The 21,121-nt window shown below is 42.3% G+C and overlaps 1 protein-coding gene across 2 annotated transcripts in view; it reads left to right on the top strand.

Annotated features, from left to right (window-relative positions):
• Nucleotides 1–17,949, top strand: part of LOC129851043 (potassium voltage-gated channel subfamily KQT member 5-like) — a 163,322-nt gene extending 145,373 nt beyond the window's left edge. Inside the window, exons 10-16 of one of the 2 annotated variants that reach the window (XM_055917215.1) lie at nucleotides 3,253–3,488; nucleotides 5,388–5,496; nucleotides 8,173–8,304; nucleotides 8,586–8,720; nucleotides 9,176–9,295; nucleotides 11,269–11,395; nucleotides 12,335–17,949. In XM_055917215.1, coding sequence (XP_055773190.1) covers nucleotides 3,253–3,488; nucleotides 5,388–5,496; nucleotides 8,173–8,304; nucleotides 8,586–8,720; nucleotides 9,176–9,295; nucleotides 11,269–11,395; nucleotides 12,335–13,447 — 1,972 coding nt within the window. In that variant the 3' untranslated portion in view covers nucleotides 13,448–17,949. The remainder of the gene's footprint in view (nucleotides 1–3,252; nucleotides 3,489–5,387; nucleotides 5,497–8,172; nucleotides 8,305–8,585; nucleotides 8,721–9,175; nucleotides 9,296–11,268; nucleotides 11,396–12,334) is intronic. The other variant, XM_055917225.1, reaches the window with a different exon arrangement.
• The last annotated feature ends 3,172 nt before the right edge of the window (nucleotides 17,950–21,121 follow it).

Here is a 21,121-nt window from a genome sequence, read left to right as displayed (position 1 = left end):
GTCTGTACCATGTCTGCACCATGACGCACTTTTTCCATTCCAAGGGTATTTATATAACTCATCAAACACTAGTCTCAGTCGGCAGGCCGAGAGACAAGGAGAGGAGGAGGGAGAGACAGAGAGATTTGTGACTTTAATTATGATTTTTGGTTATTGTTTTTACAATACAGTGCTCTTTTGGCAACGGTGGATTTCTCATGTCATGCCAGTGCAGCTTTTATAAATGTGGATTTTCTGTTGAGAGACATATGCATAGCACAGATGCAGTCACACACGCAGTCACACACACACACGCACGCACGCACACGCAGTCACACACACACACGCACGCACGCACACGCAGTCTCACACACACACACACACACACACACACACACACACACACACACACACACACACACACACACACACACACACACACACACACACACACACACACACACACACACACACACACACACACAAACTGTAATTCTCTGCTAATTCTCCAAGCTATTAGAAGTTATTGGGTTTTGTATGCTTTCATTGGCTTCTCAAAGAACTTCTGTTGTGGTTTAGTCAATTATGCAAGAGCTTTTGAAATCATAATTATACCCCATCTTTTCATGCACTTAAATTTATACTATACAATTAGCTGTACAATTACATTTTTCCTAAGCATCGCTCACATCAAGGGTTTAGAACTTAGATGATGTTATTAGTTCCTTTACAGTAGCAAATTTGTTTGGTAAAACAGACGTATAAACTCAACCAGCTAAACACTGTGTGTGTGTGTGTGTGTGTGTGTGTGTGTGTGTGTGTGTGTGTGTGTGTGTGTGTGTGTGTGTGTGTGTGTGTGCGTGTGAAGGTGTGAGAATATGAGACTGGGGGTGTGTCTGCTTATTCTGCTCTTTTGGAATCTTTTCTTCACAACCTATGACTTCTGACAGTCTACACTCTTGAAACGAAAAAGGGTTCCAAAAGGGTTCTTCGGCTGTCCTATTTTGGTTCCAGGTAGAACCCTTTTTAGTTCCAGGTAGAAATATTTTGGGTTCCATGTAGAATGCTCTGAGGAAAGGCTTCTGAACCCTATCCCAATTGGGTTCTACCTGGAACCAAAAAGGGTTCTACCTGGAACCATAAAGGGTTATTCAAAGGGTTCTCCTACGGGGACAGCCGAAGAACCCTTTTAGGTTCTAGATAGTGCCTTTTTTTCTAAGAATGTAGTCTAAGGACATAACCACCACAAATGAACCTTCATATTTTTTATGTAAACTCCTAGGCCTACAGCTAAATGTATGTGAGCCATATAATCCTCAGTTATATTTATGCTTCAGCACTGACAACATGGAATGTGAGATATATAATCGCAAGTTTAAACTTCTGACAGTATTGACCGTACAGATGTCTCTCGTCCCTCCCCTTCCTACTCCATGGTGTGTTAACCCCTTCCTCCTCTATTTGTCTTCCTCCCTACCCCCTAGTAAGGGTCATAGTAATAGGAGGCGCTTCAGAAGGTATTACACACGGACATTTAGGAGGTACCCAATACCCAGCATCCGCTCCTCCCTGGTCACATGATCTCTGGGAATGCCTTCTAACGGCCAAGTGCATGGAGGATGATGAGAGAACCCCCAAACTGCCACCTACCCCCTTCCCTTCAATGAGACTATTGTATTTGCCCTTTGCTTGTCTAATGGGATTGCTGCCTGTTACCTGTTACCTGTTGCCTGTTGATTTTGACCCCCACCTCCCTTGGATCCCCTTATCAGACACAACCCCTAACTAACTATATCCTGGTCCCCTTGCGTATCGGAAGTAGTTCTGTGTGTAGAAATCTGAACAGTTAATACAGTCCTTAATCTCTGAAATATACAGTCCATCCCGATCTCCATTGGTCTGCTGAGGTCCCTCAGCTTGGCTGCATGGTGCCACTGCATGAATTCATAAAAAATGGTTGCAACCACCATGACTGACCCTTGACCCCAATGATCCCTGTCTTCCACACAACCCACACTGCATTGATGCATCTTCATTGACCAAGGCTTGGGCAAGGTCCCTGTTATCGTTAATAACTTCCTTATCGTTACTGGAGCGCGATATTCCCTCCTGAAGTTTCCACAAAAACTTTAGTCTGAATCTGGGAGTTGGCTCACTGATCATTGGTGCCTGCAGAATCAAGCCTGAGCATTGGGCTTACTGTCACACCATCTGATTGATGCACAGCATTGCATGCTTGTCCGGTTGCCATTGCAGGGGGTGTTTAGGGTGGGTCACAGGTAGAGGCTCTCTGCACCCCCAACCTGGCCATAAATCTACAGTACGTCTAAGCACAGGCCCATCGGCACAATACAGGTCTAAGTGTCCTAGAGACACAGAGATAGTAGCCTACAGTTTTAGTAGTAGGAAGAGTAATTCTTTGCATCAATATGAATTGTAAGTCTTGCAGTGTTCCCTGGTAATTGTCTTTGTCTTAGAACAGTGGTCAGTGTCATTGTGAGTGTGTCAGTGTCAGTGTCACAGTGGTCCACAAGAGTTAGAGGTCCTAGAGAGCTACAATGTGTGTACACTCTAATAAAAATAGTTATTTGTTTGTCACCATAGGAGACCCTTTTTTGGTTCCAGGTAGAACCCTTGTATTAGTGAAGGGTTCCACTTGGATGTAGGGACAATGAAGTACACTTTATGGTTCTATGTAGCAACTTATTTTCTAAGAGTGTAGACTTCTGTTTCCACCCATCTGATTCAGCTGCTTTAGTGCTGGGCTGGAGAAAAATCCTACACATCCTATACAGATGTAGGATCTTCATTTGATCATCCTGTTGCAGGAGAACTCTCCTTCAATGCAGGGCATTTTAAATGTGTAGTGTATTTGAAGTTTAAAAAGGCTTCTGAAGTTTGTAATTTCCATTTAGAAATTTCAGACTTGATTTTCCATTATTTATAATCTACACATTTCACATTTCCTGTTGCTGCAGGATTATTTTCCTGCTGTGGCAAACTAGCTCTAATTAAGATTCTGTATCTGTAGTTCCTCAGGACCGGGGTTAGGGACCACTCTCTTAGAGAGCAGATGGGGTACTCTAAGTGTGTTGTGGATGAGGTAAGCATGTTTGGTTTTGAGGAAAGGACAGTTCACTGCACTACACTGTGAGTGTGCTCTGTCGGGACACATTTTTCTCTCAGGTGGAATGCATAATAACAGGCTTTTTGTTCTTTCTCTCTCTCCCTCTCTCTGTCTCTTCCTCTCCCTATCTCTCTTTCTCTCTCCAGTACAAAGTTGAGCTTTAAGGAGCGGGTGCGGATGGCAAGCCCTCGCGGCCAGAGCATGAAGAGCCGCCAGACATCCATCAACAACGATCGACGCTGTTCCCCAGGCAATGATGTGGCGGGCGCTAACACGGGAACCAGCCCTGCCAAGGTGCAGAAGAGCTGGAGCTTCAACGACCGCACACGCTTTAGACCCTCCCTGCGCCTCAAGAGTCAATCACGCACCGCGCCCTCCGAAGGTGAGTAGAGAGGATGTGTGCCTCTGTGTGTCTGCGTATGTGTGGGTTTATGCGAATGTGTGCGAGTGTGGGTGTTTGTATACGGTATGTGCTTTTTAAGAAGTCCACAAGGGGAGAGTCTAGGGCTGTTGCGGTGACCGTTTTACCACCACACTGACGGTCACGAGTCATGAAGGCAGTAAAATTCCACGTGACCGTTTAGTCACGGTAATTAAGCTTCTCCAAGCTCTGATGCTGCTGATGGTCATTACTAGCCTACCAAACTCGCTAACTGCATGGTACTCAGCACTCTATTGTCCCTCTAATCCCTCTGACATCAATGCAAATGTAATCGAAAATCTAATCAAACACTTAATGAGAACCCATAAGCTCCTCTTGTGCAACATTTCTATAGGCTATGAAATTACTGAGTGATGGGCTCTATTAAAAAGAGGAGGATCCCATCAGCTTTCTATAGGCTGACTATATTTATTTCTCGACTTTCCTAATATTAAGCCCATTGCTTCTTATTTACAACAGGAGTATAGCCTACCTGGCATGAAAATTAACAACGGGAAAACCGTCCTCCATTTGCTATTTAAGTGCAGAGATTACATGCAGTAAGCTGAGAGTCCTCAACTTCATTAAACAGGACATGCAAATCACCAGTCTCAACGTCAACAGTGAAGAGGCGACTCTGGGATCCTGACCTTCTAGGCAGAGTTCCTCTGTCTAGTATCTGTGTTATTTTTCCCATCTTAATCTTTTCTTTTTATTGACCAGTCTGAGATTTGGCTTTTTCTTTGCAACTCTGCCTAGAAGGCCAGCATCCCGGAGTCACCTCTTCACTGTTGACGTTGAGACTGGTGTTTTGTGGGTACCATTTAATGAAGCTGCCAGTTGAGGACTTGTGCGGCATCTGTTTCTCAAACTAGACACTCTAATGTACTTGTCCTCTTGCTCAGTTGTGCACCGGGGCCTCCCACTCCTCTTTCTATTCTGGTTAGAGCTAGTTTGCGCTGTTCTGTGAAGGGAGTAGTACACAGTGTTGTACGAGATCTTCATTTTCTTGGCAATTTCTCGCATGGATTAGCCTTAATTTCTCAGAACAAGAATAGACGGACAAGTTTCAGAAGAAAGTTATTTGTTTCTGGCCATTTTGAGGCTGTAATCGAACCCACAAATGCTGATGCTCCAGATACTCAACTAGTCTAAAGACTAGTTTTATTGCCTCTTAAATCAGGACAACAGTTTTCAGCTGTGAACATAATTGCAAAATAGTTTTCTAATGATCAATTAGCCTTTTAAAATGATAAACTTGGATTAGCTAACACAACGTGCCATTGGAACACAGGAGTGATGGTTGCTGATAATGGGCCTCTGTATGCCTATGTACTGTATATACTGTATGCCTATGTACTGTATATACTGTATATCTCGCATTACTCATCTCATATGTATATACTGTATACTGTATCCTTCACTATCTATTCTTTACTATCTATTGCATCTTAGCCGCTCTGTCACTGCTCATCCATATGTTTTATACTTCTATATTCTCATCCCATTCCTTTACTAGATTGTGTGTATTAGGTTTTGTTGTGGAATTTGTTAGATATTAGGTTTAGTTGTGGAATTGTTAGATATTACCTGTTAGATACTGATGCACTGTCGGATCTAGAAGCATAAGCATTTCGCTACACTCACAATAACATCTGCTAACCATGTCTATGTGACCAATAACGATTTGATTTCAATTTTCATTTGAGGAAAAAGATAAATCCATATTATATTGTTGAGTTTCAGCTTGGAGCGGAAGACTGTAATGAAGCGACAATCTATCTGCAATATTAAAGCTGATCTACCCCCTAAAAAGTAAAAAATAAATAACTTGACACAACACCTCTTTCTGTCTCTCAGTGGACACAGGAATGGGGAATGATGACGCATTCGGCGACAGGGTTTGCCACTGTGATGTCACCGTGGAAGACCTATCCGCTCCATTGAAGGCTGTCATCAGAGCCGTCAGGTGAGTGCTTCAGCCAGGGCACCCGTGATACATATTCGACGTAGAATACTGACGTAGAAACCAGCCACTAAGGTCAACAGTGACCTCTGTTACCTTGAAGTATGTTTCTGTTTTGGATGGGCGTAAGCGTCTCCCTCTGATTCCAAAAGTTGCAATTTCAAATCCAGAGATAGAAAGGTTGTTTTTGATATTTTTGTTTTAAGTTTTATCCCAAACCATAACCCTTACCTTAACCATTTGGAGTTATTGCCTAATCTTAAGAATTTAGAGTTAATGCCTGAACCTAACCTTAACAATTCTGAGTTAATGACTAAACTTATTCTTAAACACTTCAAAATTTGACGTTTGGAAGAAGTCCGAAATTTGATGTTTGTGAAACTTGGATGAACGTCTAATTCTGATGTGAGATTGTGAGAGCTGGTAGGAGTGCTTATCTACAGTGAGCTCTGAAAGTATTTGTACAGTGACAAATATTTTGTTGATTTCGCTTTGTACTCCAGCACTTTGGATTTAAAATGATACAATGACTATGAGGTTAAAGTGCAGACTGTCAGCTTTAATTTGAGGGTATATTCATCTTGGCCATGTTCTGTTATTATCTCCACCCGGCACAGCCAGAAGAGGACTGACCACCCCGCATAGCCTGGTTCCTCTCTAGGTTTCTTCCTAGGTTTTGGCCTTTCTAGGGAGTTTTTCCTAGCCACTGTGCTTCTACACCTGCATTGCTTGCTGTTTGGGGATTAGGCTGGGTTTCTGTACAGCACTTTGATATATCAGCTGATGTAAGAAGGGCTATATAAATACATTTGATTTGATTTATCCATATCAAGTGAACCGCTTAGAAATTATAGCACTTTTTATACAGTCCCCCCATTTTAGGGGACCAAAATAATAGAGCCAAATTCACTTAAGTGTATTAAAGTAGTCAACATTTTTATATTTGGTCCCATATTCCTAACACGCAATGATTATATCAAGCTTGTGACTTTACAAACTTGGATGCATTTGCTGTTTGTTTTGGTCATGTTTCAGATTATTTTGTGCCCAGTAGAAATGAATGGTAAATAATGTATTGTGTCATTTTGGAGTCACATAGTCCTGAATGATGAGTGATACAGACGCACAACTATCATATCCCCAAGACATGTTAACCTCTCGCTGTTACAATAAACATTTTTGGGGATGTATGATATTTATGCCTCTGTAACTTTCTCACTCATCATTATTCACGATTAATTCAGGACTCTCCGTAATCATGGTATCATCCACATTAATGTAGAAGTATTCAGGACTATCCGTAATCATGGTATCATCCACATTAATGTAGAAGTATTTAGAAACGTTCTATTCTCCCTTAAAATGGGGGGACTGTGTACAAAAAGTGCAGTAATTTCTAAATGGTTCACTGGATGAATATACCCTCAAATTAAAGCTGACAGTCTGTCCATTAGCCTCATAGTCATTGCATCATTTCAAATCCAAAGTGATGGAGTACAGCGCTAAAACAACAAAACGTGTCACTCTTCCAATACTTTTGGAGCTCACTGTATATCGCTACATAGATCTCTATATCCTGTAGACTTTTGTTTTCTTACGCAATCTTTAGTAAAACGTTCTATTTATTTTGTACAGGACATGACTATTTTAAACAGTGTACATAGCAAACGCATCCCCGACCACAATCTTCACTTAAACAGAGCTTTCCAGGGCTCCTCCCCTCTGCTCCTGAGTTTTTTTTTTTAGCTACAACAGATCCAGAGCATGGGCCTCCTCTATGTTGTTCTAGCCCAGTGCTTCAGGGGGATTCTGCTAACCCAGTGATGGCTCAGGGAGAACAGTTTGAGTGGTTTTTGTTACATCTGGCCCCTTACTCTCTCTGAACCCGACAACATGTCTCTGTTTACTCACGTGGCTACCATACTGGCACTGTCTCTCCCTCTCCTTCACCATCTCCCTCCCGCACTCTCCTTTTTACTACCTCTTCTCTCTCTCCCTCCCTCTCTTTTTCCATTTCCCTTTAACTCTCCATCTCCTATTTTGATTGTCTGCCAACACCTCAATTCCCACCCACAGGTTGTTGCTCCAGAGGACCCCCTCTCCCCTTGCCCAGCCTGCTTGCTCAGCAGGCCCCCTTTGTGGGCAGCGGGAGTGGAGACGTGTCCCTGACTTTCCCAGGGTGTCGGGTTGACACCCTCTCAGTCAGAACTGTTTTCACAGCAGCTCATCTGTCGTGATGGTTTCCATTTATACAGTGAGGATAATGAGCAACTGGAGCAGTTCTGGAGCCATTAGGGGGTCAGAATGAACCAACTGTAGAGAGCCACTTACCTGCATCAATGTTATTCACTCAGCGGTAGCTGTACTTGTACATTAAGGTAGAGGGATAATACAATTCTAGTGTGGTTTGGTTACAAAATAGCTCAGTCAGGTTTTGTTTACATGACATGTGCTACGGTTTCATAATGTTCTTGTGATAGTATTTGAGTAATGTTTATTTTACCTATGCTCCCGAAAACAAAAGGTAATGGCTAAAGTAACAACTGTCAGCTTCTTGTCAACATACTGGTTTATGCATAGTTAAGCTGTTGTTTCCCTCTAGTGGCTGGCTAAGAGATGACAGGTAGATCATGGCACAATGACATGATTCTGTTTGATTCTCACAACCTTTCCACTCAGGATCATGAAGTTTCATATAGCAAAGAAGAAGTTTAAGGAAACTCTGCGCCCGTATGATGTGAAAGATGTGATAGAACAGTACTCTGCAGGACACCTGGATATGCTCTGCAGAATCAAGAGTCTACAGACTAGGTGAGATGCACACACACACACACACACAAACACACACAGACAGACACATAAACACACACACCTTCATATCTATGTTCACCATCTCCACTTAATTCACGTGTGTGTGTGTGTGTGTGTGTCTGTCTGTCTGTCTGTCTGTCTGTCTGTCTGTCTGTCTGTCTGTCTGTCTGTCTGTCTGTCTGTCTGGCTGGCTGGCTGGCTGTCTGTCTGTCTGTCTGTCTGTCTGTCTGTCTGTCTGTGTGTGTGTATATCTGACCCTCCTATGTACCTCTTCCTCCCAGGCTGGACACCATAGTGGGTCCTCCTCAGCAGCAGCTGCTGAGCCCCAGAGTCAAGACCTTTTCCTCCCCCTCCCTGCACTTATATTACAACCAGGCCAGGAGGAAGTCCATGCCAGCAACAAAGTCTGTCCCAGGGTTAGGCAACCCCCCCCACCCCCCACCCCCCACTCGCCTGCCTAAAATAGGCTAACTGTAGACATCTCATGCATCGATGTGTGACTTTATAAATATTGTAGTCTCTTGCATGGTGTTGTTTTTAACAATGTCTGAGAATAAACAATAATGTTTCAGGAGTTAGGATTTTTGTCTTCGGTTGAATCAGTGATATAACCCTGATTGACTTGATATTGCACTGTAACTTTCAGCCAAAATAGTGGAATCTACTGTAGTTTAGTAGTGGATTGTAGTAGTGGTAGTCTAGTCTGGTTTTAAAGAATGCAATTGTAGCTGGTACATACGTGGTGCCTGTAGTTATCCTTTTTTGATACACTTCAAGTGTTTGAGTGTGTGTGTTTGTGTGTGTGTGTGTGTGTGTGTTTGTGTGTGTGTGTGTGTGTGTTGTATCTGACCCCCATGTCTCTCTCATACAGACTGGCCACTGGACTGGGTCCCACACTGAGCAGCAAACCTGGGAACATGTCCTCCCCCTCCCTGCAATTATATTACAGCCAGGCCAGGAGGAAGTCCACCCCAGGGATGAAGTCCCCAGGGTTAGATAACCCCCCTCCCACACCAACCCCTAATAATGTAGACCCGCTAGCCACTACCCCCAACTCCATCCTATCCCCCGTTCCTCACTCAGAGGACGGTTTGAAAGGAGATGGTGCTATGTCCATGTGTCCATCAGGGAGCACAAAGCCTGTGTTTGTAGAGCTACAGAGGCAGGATAGGTTTAAAGGTGAGATGACGATGGCTCAACCTCTAGGCTTCCAAAGGGACTACAAGAGTTTCTAATATATTGCTTACACTATCCGGTCACTTTTTTAGATCTTTAGATTTAGAGCATCATAGTTCTGTATATATTGACCAGAAAGGACACACTGCTTTCACTGAATCGACCCAGATTTAGAAGCTTTGGACTCCCTGATGACATAAAGACAGGTTCGAAAATGCTTCTTAAGAAATGGAAGCATTCAACTAGCAAATGTAACATATCCCCAAATGTGTGGTAGAAGTAAAGCTCCCACATGAAAGTTTACTATAGAATATACAAGTACTTACTGTAGAATTCTGTAGTAAACTGTAGAATACTGTAGAATACTATACTACACACTGTAGTGTCCCTTGATCATGTGTAGTACTTACTGTGGTACACTGTAGGCAGGTAGCCTAGCGGTGAGAGCGTTGGGCCAGTAATCGAAAGGCCGCTGGTTTGAATTCCAAAGCCAACTAGGTGAAACATCTATCGATGTGCCCTTGAGCAAGGCATTTAACCCTAATTGCTCCTGTAAGTCACTCTGGATAAGAGCGTCTGCTATGTAAATGTACTACAGTATTATCTGCAAATAAAGCACTGTAGTAAATACTACAGTAATGTCTACAAAAACACGACACTATTTAAATTACAGGTTGTAAGGCAACAAAATAGGAAAAAGGGGGATGAATACTTTTGCAAGGCACTGTAAGCATTTCACTGTAACGTCTACACCTGTTGTATTCGGCGCATGTCACAAATTCAATTAGATTTGATTAGTAAGGGGGGAAAAGTAAAGTGCGAGTGGAGTGGGGTGCTGTGGGATTATTTAATATACTTTCTGAAGAGGTAGGGTTGCAGGGTTTCAGTCCTACCTACCTAGAGGTTAGGGAAAATGATCTATTTGAGCATTTCTCCTGTACGTTTCCTGAAGGAGAAAGCCTCCACTTCCATGTCAAAGATAATAAAACAAAAACACGATAGTAAATACTACCGTATACTACAGTCCGCAAAAACACTACAGTAAATACTACAGTATACTACAGTCCGCAAAAACTGTACATGAAATACTACAGTATAGTAGAATCCGCATAAACACTACATTCATTATATAGTATATAGTACAGTTTTATTTTACCACAGTATTTATACTATAGTTAACTGTAAATACTACAGTATCACTGCAGTTTGTGGACTTTAAACAGACTACAGTGAATACTACAGTAAATCTGCAACAACAAAAAAACACTACAGTGAATACTATAGTATTTATCATAGTATGCTATGATATCTTTTCATGTGGGCTGCTATGAATGTTGCTGCGCTTAGGGGACATAGTAAAGATACAGAAGCAGCTGTCAATCTAACAGAATCGATGTTCCTCCTGCAAAGAATTGGCTAACGAATAAGAATCTCTCATTGTGGAACTTTTGTGAACACAGAGAATGGCTGTAGTTACTAGTTGGTGCAGATTGTTTTTAACATGAACTGTAGTTTGCACTGTAGCTAATTATAGCTGTAGTTTAGAAACCCTGTATGATTGTGTTTTGACTGTAGCCTGTGGTTTGTTGTGTGAACTGTGACTCTGTAGTGTGGGTTGTTGAATCTACTCATGGTGTGTCTGTTCTAACTAACTCTAACACTGACATGCTTCCATTAGAGTTAGGTCTGTTGCCTGCTGGGAAGTGCCCTTGGAAGAGGCTGGGGTGACGGTCAATGTGCCCATTTGTCCACTTTTTGTGTTTAATACGACAAGTGTGTGTATCGCAGGGTGGATCAGATACTGGGTAAGGGCCAAATCCCCATCGACAAGAAGATCAGGGACAAGCTGCACCCTGACAGGGATACTCTGGAGGACATGAGCATGCTGGGACGTGTGTGTAAGGTGGAAAGACAGGTGACCAATTAAGCCAATTACATTAGTTTGTGTGTACTCGTAGAGAAGTGTCTCTTGCACACACTGTAAAAAAAAAAAATCAAGTTGATTCAACTAATAATTAATTTAGTGACTGAAACATAGTCTTTTTTAGTTTACTAAACATTTCGGTCGAAGTGTTACCTGAACTTAACAATTTTTATCTGGTCCAAACTTAGTTCCAACTTGAGAAAAATTAGGGACACCCACACAGTGCTTTTCACACACAATGTTTTCAACTTACCTATTTATAGTCATTATTATTCAACATGTCCTTAGCTGGGATTGGAACTCACAGCCTCTTGGTTCAAGTCTTTCTGATCGTCCTGCTACCTCACCATGTGTGTCAGATATCAGTTCATCTGACTATTCTCTCATCATTGATTTGATGGACTTATTTAATGATTTTCTGTTTGAATGTTACTCCTTAATCACTATAAAAAATCAAATCGTTTTTCTTGTGAACTTTTACCAGTGCAAAGTGTAGGAATACAGGTGAAATCAGTCATTGACACAGACATGGTGGTGTAGTAGGAAGATAGGAATTTCATGAACCAAGAGGTTGTTAGTTCAAAATCCCAGGGGAGAACCTGTTGAATAATAATTACTGTATAAATGAACATGCACAATCTAATCATGTACAGTATGTCAGTATGTGTCAAATACCTAAGTTGAAAAACATTGTATGATAAAAGCACTATTTGAATGTGTGGGTGTCGCTAACCCAATTTTTGACTAGTTTTATGAAGTTGGAGCTAACTATACATTTTAAATTCAGGTAACAATTTTACCAAAAAGTTGAGTAAACTAAAAAAGGCTTTTACTATATAATAATTAGTTGAATCAACTAGATTTTTTAGAAACTGCAATGAACCATTGCTGCTTTTAACGGTCATGTCTCTTGCTCTTCCCCCCGCCCAGGTGACGTCCATAGAGTCAAAGCTGGACTCTCTGCTGGATGTGTACAGGCAGGTGTTACAAAATGGTTCGTCTGCCCTCACCCTCTCCTCCCTGCCCCTGTTCGAGCTGGAGCACCAGACCTCCGACTACCGGAGCTCCATCCTCAGTAAGAACCTGTCCTCTGGCTCCCCCCAGGGAGGGGAGGGCAGAGGGGGGCATGAAAGTGGTGGGGGGATGTCCCGGTCAACAACAGGCCATCTCTCCAGGGGCCTCCAGCTCATTCTGGCCCCCAGCGAGCTCACCCTCAACACCTGCCCCCCCTCCTACCCTGCCTCCACTGCATCCCTCACGCCCTCGCCTCTCCTGCCCCCTGACAGCCCCTACCCGCTCCTCACCACACCCAGTAGTTTCCCCAGGCGAGCGCACTTCCCTGACCTCCTGCCCCCTCCACCATCCGCTGGTGCTGCCACCCTTCAGCTGCCCCCCATGGGCCCCCAGCAAAGACGTTCCCTCAGCCCCACCCCAGATGCTACACGAGGGGGTAGGCTGGAGCAGAGCTCAGGCCTCTCTATGGTGGTGGGCTCCGGGGTGGACCATGGAGAGGAGGGGGACAGAGAGGGTGGACATAGCTGGGGCAGGGTGCAGCTGAGGGGGAAGTCCCATTTGAGGGAGGAGGGCCCCTGGAGGAGGCACATGAGCCTGGAGGTGGACCCCATGCTGCTGCTTTCCTCTGGATGTGACGGCAAGCCCTTGGAGCAGGAACAGGGGCTGGGGAAGTCCCTGTCGGCACATAACCTCACCCAGCCATCTGCAGACAACCTTCCCAACCTGTCCTCTCCCCTCGGCAACAGTAGCAGTTCTAGTGGCGACTGCCATGGCGACCCCGACGCTCGCAACTGGGGCGAGACAGACCTTTTCATCACCGGCCGTGACCTGGAACCGCAGGAGGACCAGTTTGATTTCCTGTCCCAGGGGAGTGACTTCCTGTCCCATCCCACAGCGGACGGTACCACCTGCTTGGACGTTCTGCGGACTGAAGATGGGGGGTCCTTAAGCAGTCTGACTGGTCCCTGCACCCCCACAACGGGCAGTGCAGAGTCCCTCAATCAGCCTACCCACGTACGACTAAAATAACTCTTCCATAGGAGTGAATAAGATAAACCCTCTCCCCAACACATACATTACCAATATTACCATCCAGCAAGAGGACTCACTGGACAAACAACAAATAGAATTGCAAATGTTGATTATAACTCTGTTTTTAAGAGATGGGGGGGTTTCTCACTCCTTTCAATCAAAGATTTCAGGCACCCTTTATACTCTCATACATATCATTGCATGGACTATTTTGAATTTCCTAAAACAGGAGCAAGCAGAGAAACTAACTGGGGGAGGAAGATTGAACAAAAGAGAGGATGGTCAGATAGTGTTAATGTTTGCTCTCTCGGCTATGCATGACCACTGCATGTCTAAACCGCACTTTGGGGTCGAGAGCATTCAAGACCCTTCGTTAGCCCTGGAAACACAGTCATGATGGCTGAGTCCAACGTCATAAGTCCAAATCTCACCTGTTTATCTGCATGTTCCAGTAATGTCTCCTCCAAACCCTTGGGAGGCAATTATGAGCCATCAGCAATTATTACCCAAATATAGAAAATGTAGTAAATAGATAAGACAATAACTCATTTGATAATAACATAAGATAACCCTACTGATGTAAAGTTGTCAAAAAAAATTGTTTTAATACATTTTACAATCTTTTGTGGCCATTTGATTTTGATGACAAATCCAATATGCTGATTGGGTGCTCTAATCTGACAAGGCCAGTAGGATTCAGTATTTTCACTTTTAAAGGCATTTGAGTGAAAGGCAAACAGCAGCCAAATAAGATCAGTTACTACTATGATACTGTATATGGTGAAACAAGGCTGTGGTACACTGCAGTTGTCAGTCACAATAAACACTACAGAATTCAGGGTTCCTTGTTCTACAGCTCATGTGCCCACAGTATTCCCTTCTGTTACCAGCTGATTGACAGGGGACACTTCAAACTTTGAAAATAAATACAGTATATCTCCTCAAAGTGGATGAGCATTAGTCTATGACAGGCTGGGGACATCTCAACAAATGGTTAGCCAGCCTACACTTTGTCAGTAGCTATAATGATCAGAACTCGTTACAGACTTGCCAAGGTCAAGATGAGCGGTGTGAGAGTAAGTCAGAGGAGTTGGATCATAAATACAGGGAGAGATGACCTGATCCACCATGATTTAGTCCCCTTAAAATAGTGGTATGTGAGCCTACAAGCCTGGCACTTCCAATAGAGCACACAGGATCTTTTGTCTAGAGAAGGCCACTGGTCTTGTGTGTCTACTGTCCAACCAATGTCATCACTAATGATGCTGTCCATAGAGATACGCAGACAGGAAAGTAATGAACAAGCCATGTTGTAAGTGGATGGAACATATGGTAACAAGTCTGCTGTCAACGAGCTCAACTTCTGAATGTGATTTGTCTGTTGTTTGCATGTCCCACTGCCTTACGAGGCAGCAGCACTGCTGACTGCCACTCAGCCTGAACACAGACGACTGCTCTTGAATGAGAATATGCACAAACTGTGTTTCAGACATCTTTATTTTCTCTATGTTGCACCTTTTTGTTCTTGAAGGAGAGAGGCACAGCAGTCTTATATGTATTCTGTCAAGTTAACGATGACAGCTTCCATTCAACATGTTTGTTTATGTTTTTATTTCGTTTTTCGATTGGTGCATACGTGCATTGGCTTAGCTGATTAACAATTATACTGTATAATGTGTATATGTTATGTTCATATGTGTGATGTGACCAGCAAAATCTATATAGCTGTGTGTTACAATGGGATTTTGTATGAAAATGGCCTGAGTTGGTACGATAAATGCACAACTGAAAGCACAATTGTTTGGAGACTTTGGAACCTGCATATGTGATTGGTAGTGTTATTCTTTGTGATGAAAAGTTTTCCAGATACATAATCAAAAAAATGTGCCACAGACAGGAAATACTTGTACAGAGGACAGATGCATTGGAGGCAGGACTGAATATTGAATCCACTTGGATAACTATGGAGTATGAACTCTTTCATAATATCACGCTTGGTCTGAAGTAATATAAAATTTACTTCACTGAGATTAATGGTTCATTTCCCTCAGTTTATTCTGGAAACGGTCGTTGCATATGATTTCAATCCCTTTCTGAATGCACCCCTTTTGATCTGAACAAAACCTTCCATACATGTTTGCCCATGTGAGAAGTGGTCAGAAAGTGACTTTTTGGACCTGAATGCCATTCAGGATCTAGAGATGCTCAAAGTTGACCCATTTTGCATACCCCACCCTACCATGAGGCATCCATGTCTTCATCACTGCATAAGATAAACGGTTGAGTTTGATATCATTTGAAAGCTTACAAACAGGGTTATCAAACTGTTATATGATATATTGAAAGGAAGCTTTTAAAATCAAAATGATTTCCTTTTTTAAGCTTTAACATAAATGATCTAAAAACACGTCAACTCAGATTTTTTTTCATGTTCCTTTACAGTACCAGTCAAAAGTTTGGACACACAAGGGTTTTTCTTTATTTGTACTGTTTTCTACATTGTAGAATAATAGGGAAGACATCCAAAATATGAAATATCACATATGGGATCATGTAGTAACCAAAAAAGTGGTTAACAAATCAAAATATATTTTACATTTGACATTCTTCAAAGTAGCCTCCCTTTGCCCTGATGACAGCTTTGCCCACTTTTGGCATTCTCTCAACTAGCTTCACCTGGAATTCTTTTCCAACAGTCTTGAAGGAGTTCCCACATATGCTGAGCACTTGTTGGCTGCTTTTCCTTCACTCTACGGTCCAACTCATCCCAAACCATCTCAACTGGGTTGAGGTTGGGTGATTGTGGAGGCCAGGTCATCTGATGCAGCACTCCATCACTCTCCTTCTTGGTCCTGTTGAAAAACAAACAATAGTCCCACTAAGCGCAAACCAGATGGGATGGAGTATTGCTGCAGAATGCTGTGGTAGCCATGCTCGTTAAGTGTGCCTTGAATTCTAAATACATCACAGACAGTGTCACCAGCAAAGAACCCCCACACCATCACAACTCTTCCTCCATGCTTCACAGTGGGAATTATCTGTTCATCTACTCTGCGTCTCACAATGACACGGCTATTAGAACCAAAAAATCTAAAATTTGGACTCATCACACCAAAAGGACAGATTTCCACCGGTCTAATGTCCATTGCTCGTGCTTCTTGGCCCAAGCAAGTCTCTTCTTATTATTGGTGTCCTTTAGTAGTGGTTTCTTTGAAGCAATTCGACCATGAAGGCCTGATTCATGCAGTCTCCTCTGAACAGTTGATGTTGAGATGTGTCTGTTACTTGAACTCTGTGAAGCATTTATTTGGGCTGCCATTTCTGAGGCTGGTAACTCTAATGAACTTATTCTCTGCAGCAGAGGTAACTTTGGGTCTTCCATTCCTGTGGCGGTCCTCTGAGAGCCAGTTTCATCATAGCGCTTGATGGTTTTTGCGACTGCACTTGAAGAAACTTTCAAAGTTCTTGAAATGTTCCGGATTGACTGACCTTCATGTCTTAAAGTAACAATGGACTGTTATTTCTCTTTATTTATTTGAGCTGTTCTTGCCATAATATGGACTTGGTCTTTTACCAAATAGGGCTATCTTCTGTATACCGTCCCTACCTTGTTACAACACAACTGATTGGCTCAAACGAATTAAGAAGGATAGAAATTCCACAAATGTACTTTTAAGAAGGCACACCTGTTAATTTAAATGCATTCCAGCTGACTACCTCATGATGCTGGTTGAGAGAATGCCAAGAGTGAAAATGAGAAAATCAGAGTTGATGTGTTTTTAGATAATAGAAATTAAAGCTTAAAGAAAATAATTGTTTAATTAAAACAAATGTTCAATAAATTATAGAATAGTTTGACAACCCTGTTTGTAAGCTTTCAAATTACATTAAACTTAGCCGTTTTATCTTCTTGAGAGATCAAGCCGTGGTAATGTGGGTTATGCAAAATGGATCAACTTTGAGTACCTCCTGAATGTTTTGTCATTCATGCATTCAGGTCCAAAAAGTCACTTTCTGACCACTTCCACCATGGGCAAACATGGTGGAAATCAAAAAGTCAAATCAAAAAGTGTGCAGTTCAAATCTAAAGGGGTGCAGTCAGAAAACGATGTAAATCATACGGAACGACCCAAAAGCTTAACGGTGCCTTTTTAGCATTTATATATGATGATATCTATTTTTTTCTCCACTAGGCTGCATACGTTGCTACAGTGCCTAACTAGAAGAACTCATACAGATGTAAGCCCAATTTCTGAAACTAGGATAACACACACGTTCAATGTCTGCAAATCTACTACAGTACATTTTCCCTACCACTCATACAGTGAATTTATTACACAAAACTGGCCTTAAAATACATGCTTGATAATGTTAACATTTTGATTTCTTTCAAATAAATGTATTAAAATGCACATAACAGAGATGACAATCTCTGTGGATGAGAAATGCTAAATGAATTATAATATCATATGTAAATAAACTACAAACTTGAAACTGTCTTTTTGGTCTGGATGTATTGAATGAAATATAACCACACCAAGTTGCATTATATACAGCCTACAGAAAGCTGTGCAGCCATGTACCTTGGAAAGGGCTGTCACTTAAAGTAGATATTAGCCTAGCAGAGAGGAGAGGCAGAGGCGAAGATTCATTCAGTATATACCATCATGTTTGATACTACAGCCTAAGCTGAGACAGAAATACACTATATATACACAAAAATATGTGGGCATCCATTCGAAATTAGTGGATTCAGCTATTTCAGCCACACTCGTTGCTGACGTGTATAAAATTGAGCATAAAGCCATGCAATCTCCATACACAAACATTGGCAGTAGAATGGCCTTACTGAAGATCTCAGTGATTTTCAACGTGCCACCGTTACAGGATGCCACCTTTCCAACAAGTCAGTTCATCAAATTTCTGCACTGCTAGAACTGCCGCGGTCAACTGTAAGTGCTGTTATTGTGAAGTGGAAAGTGGTAGGCCACGCAAGCTCACAGAGCGTGACCGCCGAGTGCTGAAGCACGTAACGCTTAAAAATTGTCAGTCCTCGGTTAGAACACTCACTACCATGTTCCAAACTGCTTCTGGAAGCAACGTCAGCACACAAACCTAAGATCACCATGCGCAATGCCAAGCACCGGCTGGAGTGGTGTTAAAGCTCGCCGCCATTGGACTCTGGAGCAGTGGAAATGCGTTCTCTGGAGTGATGAATCACATTTCACTATCTGTCAGTCCGACGGACTAATCTGGGTTTGGCGGATGCCAGGAGAACACTACCTGCCCCAATGCACAGTGGCAACTATAAAGTTTGGTGGAGGAGGAATATGGTTCTGGGCTGTTTTTCATGGTTTGGGCTAGGCCCATTAGTTCCAGTGAAGGGAAATCTTAATGCTACAGCATACAATGACATTCTAGACGATTCATGCTTCCAACTTTGTGACAACAGTTTGGGGAAGGCCCTTTCCTGTTTCAGCATGACAATGCCGTCGTGCATAAAGCGAGGTCCATACAGAAATAGTTAGTCAAGATCGGTGTGGAAGAACTTGACTGGCCTGCACAGAACCTTGACCTCAACCCCCTCGAACACCTGTGAGATGAATTGGAACGGCGACTGCGAGCCGGGCCTAATCGCCCAACATCAGTGCCTGACCTCAAAAATGCTCTTGTGGCTGAATGGAAGCAAGTCCCCGCAGCAATGTTCCAACATCTATTGGAAAGCCTTCCCAGACGAGTTGAGGCTGTTATAGCAGCCAAGGTGGGGACCAACTCCATATTCATGCCCATGATTTTGGAATGAGATGTTAGATGAGCAGGTGTCCACATACTTTTGGTCATGTAATGTCCAACGCAGCTGCTTGTTTTAATCTCAATATCAAATCATTTCTGGGTAACAATTAAATGCCCACACCTGTAGAAATATATATTTTTTAGCTAAAATACGATGGCCAAAGCTTACCCATAACGTTGCACAATGAGTTAAGAACAAGTGTATCTTTAATCCTATGTAAAACATGTATCTTTCATCAAAGTTTATGATGAGTATTTATTTCATTTGATGTGCCTCTGCCATTTCTCCTGATATTTTGGAGGCATTTCTGAACATGGCGCCAATGTAAACTAAGATTTTTGGATATAAATATGCACATTATCGAACAGAAAATACATGTATTGTGTAACATGATGTCCTATGAGTGTCATCTGATGAAGATCATCATAGGTTAGTGATTCATTTTATCTCTATTTCTGCTTTTTGTGACTGCTATCTTTGGCTGGGAAAATGGCTGTGTGTTTTTTGGACTTGGTGGTGATCTAACATAATCATATGTTGTGTTTTCGCTGTAAAGAATTTTTTTAATCGGACACGATGGGTAGATTAACAAGATGTGTATCTTTCATTTGCTGTATTGGACTTGTTAATGTGTGAAAGTTACATATTTCAAAAAAATAGTTTTGAATTTCCCGCGCTGCCTTTTCAGCGGAATATTGTGGGGGGGTTCCGCTAGCGGAATGTGTGTCCTAGAAAGGTTAAGTCAATAAGTCATAGTTTTAGTCAAAGTATACATTTTTTTTTATTTTATTTCACCTTTATTTAGCCGGTTAGGCTAGTTGAGAAGTTCTCATTTACAACTGCGAAAGTATGGTATAATTGGGATTGAAGTTACAAATCCGAACATCATACTTTGTGCACATCCGTGTGAATGTGGTATTTTTTCCAAGGATTTAACATTATTTTCAACATAGATTTCGTTTCAGGACTGGGTTTTATTGGAATGTTACCACACACCAGCATGGCATTACTCATTAATTAGAAACAGCTGCAAATTTATTCCTCTTTGCATCTGAGATAAGCCAAGCAGCCTTGTGTCCACATGGAGCAAATTATAATATGGGGTACAAACTTGTTTTTTGCACTCCACTTCTTTTATCAGAAAATTATCAGAATTCATTGAATAGTATGCCAATTTTCACTTATTTTTTTAGGTAGTCTGTATTTTAAAAAAGTTATGGGGGGGAAATCCTCAGCGATCTACACATAATACCCCATAATGACAAAGCGAAAACAGGTTTTTAGCAATTTTGCTACTTTATTAAAAATAAAAACAGAAATACCTTATTTACATAAGTATTCAGACCCTTTGCCATGAGACTCGAAATTGAAATCAAGTGCATCCTGTTTCCTTTGATCATCCTTGAGATATTTCTAAAACTTGATTGGAGTCCATTTGTGTAAATTCAATTGATTGGACATGATTTGGAAAGGCACACACCTGTCCAAGGTCCCACAGTTGACAGTGCTTATCAGAGCAAAAACTAAGCCATGAGGTTGAAGGAATTGTCCGTAGAGACAGGATTGTGTCACGGCACAGATCTGGGGAAGAGTTCCAAAAAATGTCTGCAGCATTGAAGGTTCCCAAGAACACAGTGGCCTCCATCATTCATAAATTGAATAAGTTTTGGACCACCAAGACTCTTCCTAGAGCTGGCCGACCGGCTAATCTGAGCAATCGGGGGAGAAGGGCCTTGGTCAGGGAGGTGACCAAGAACCCGATGGTCACTCTGACAGAGCTCCGTAGTTCCTCTGTGGAGATGGGAGAACCTTCCAGAAGGACAACCATCTGTGCAGCACTCCACCAATCAGGCCTTTATTGTAGAGTGGCCAGATGA

The sequence above is a fragment of the Salvelinus fontinalis genome, chromosome 1 (assembly GCF_029448725.1).
Source record: "Salvelinus fontinalis isolate EN_2023a chromosome 1, ASM2944872v1, whole genome shotgun sequence".
Classification (NCBI taxonomy): domain Eukaryota; kingdom Metazoa; phylum Chordata; class Actinopteri; order Salmoniformes; family Salmonidae; genus Salvelinus; species Salvelinus fontinalis.
This window is presented reverse-complemented; position numbering and strand designations above follow the sequence as displayed.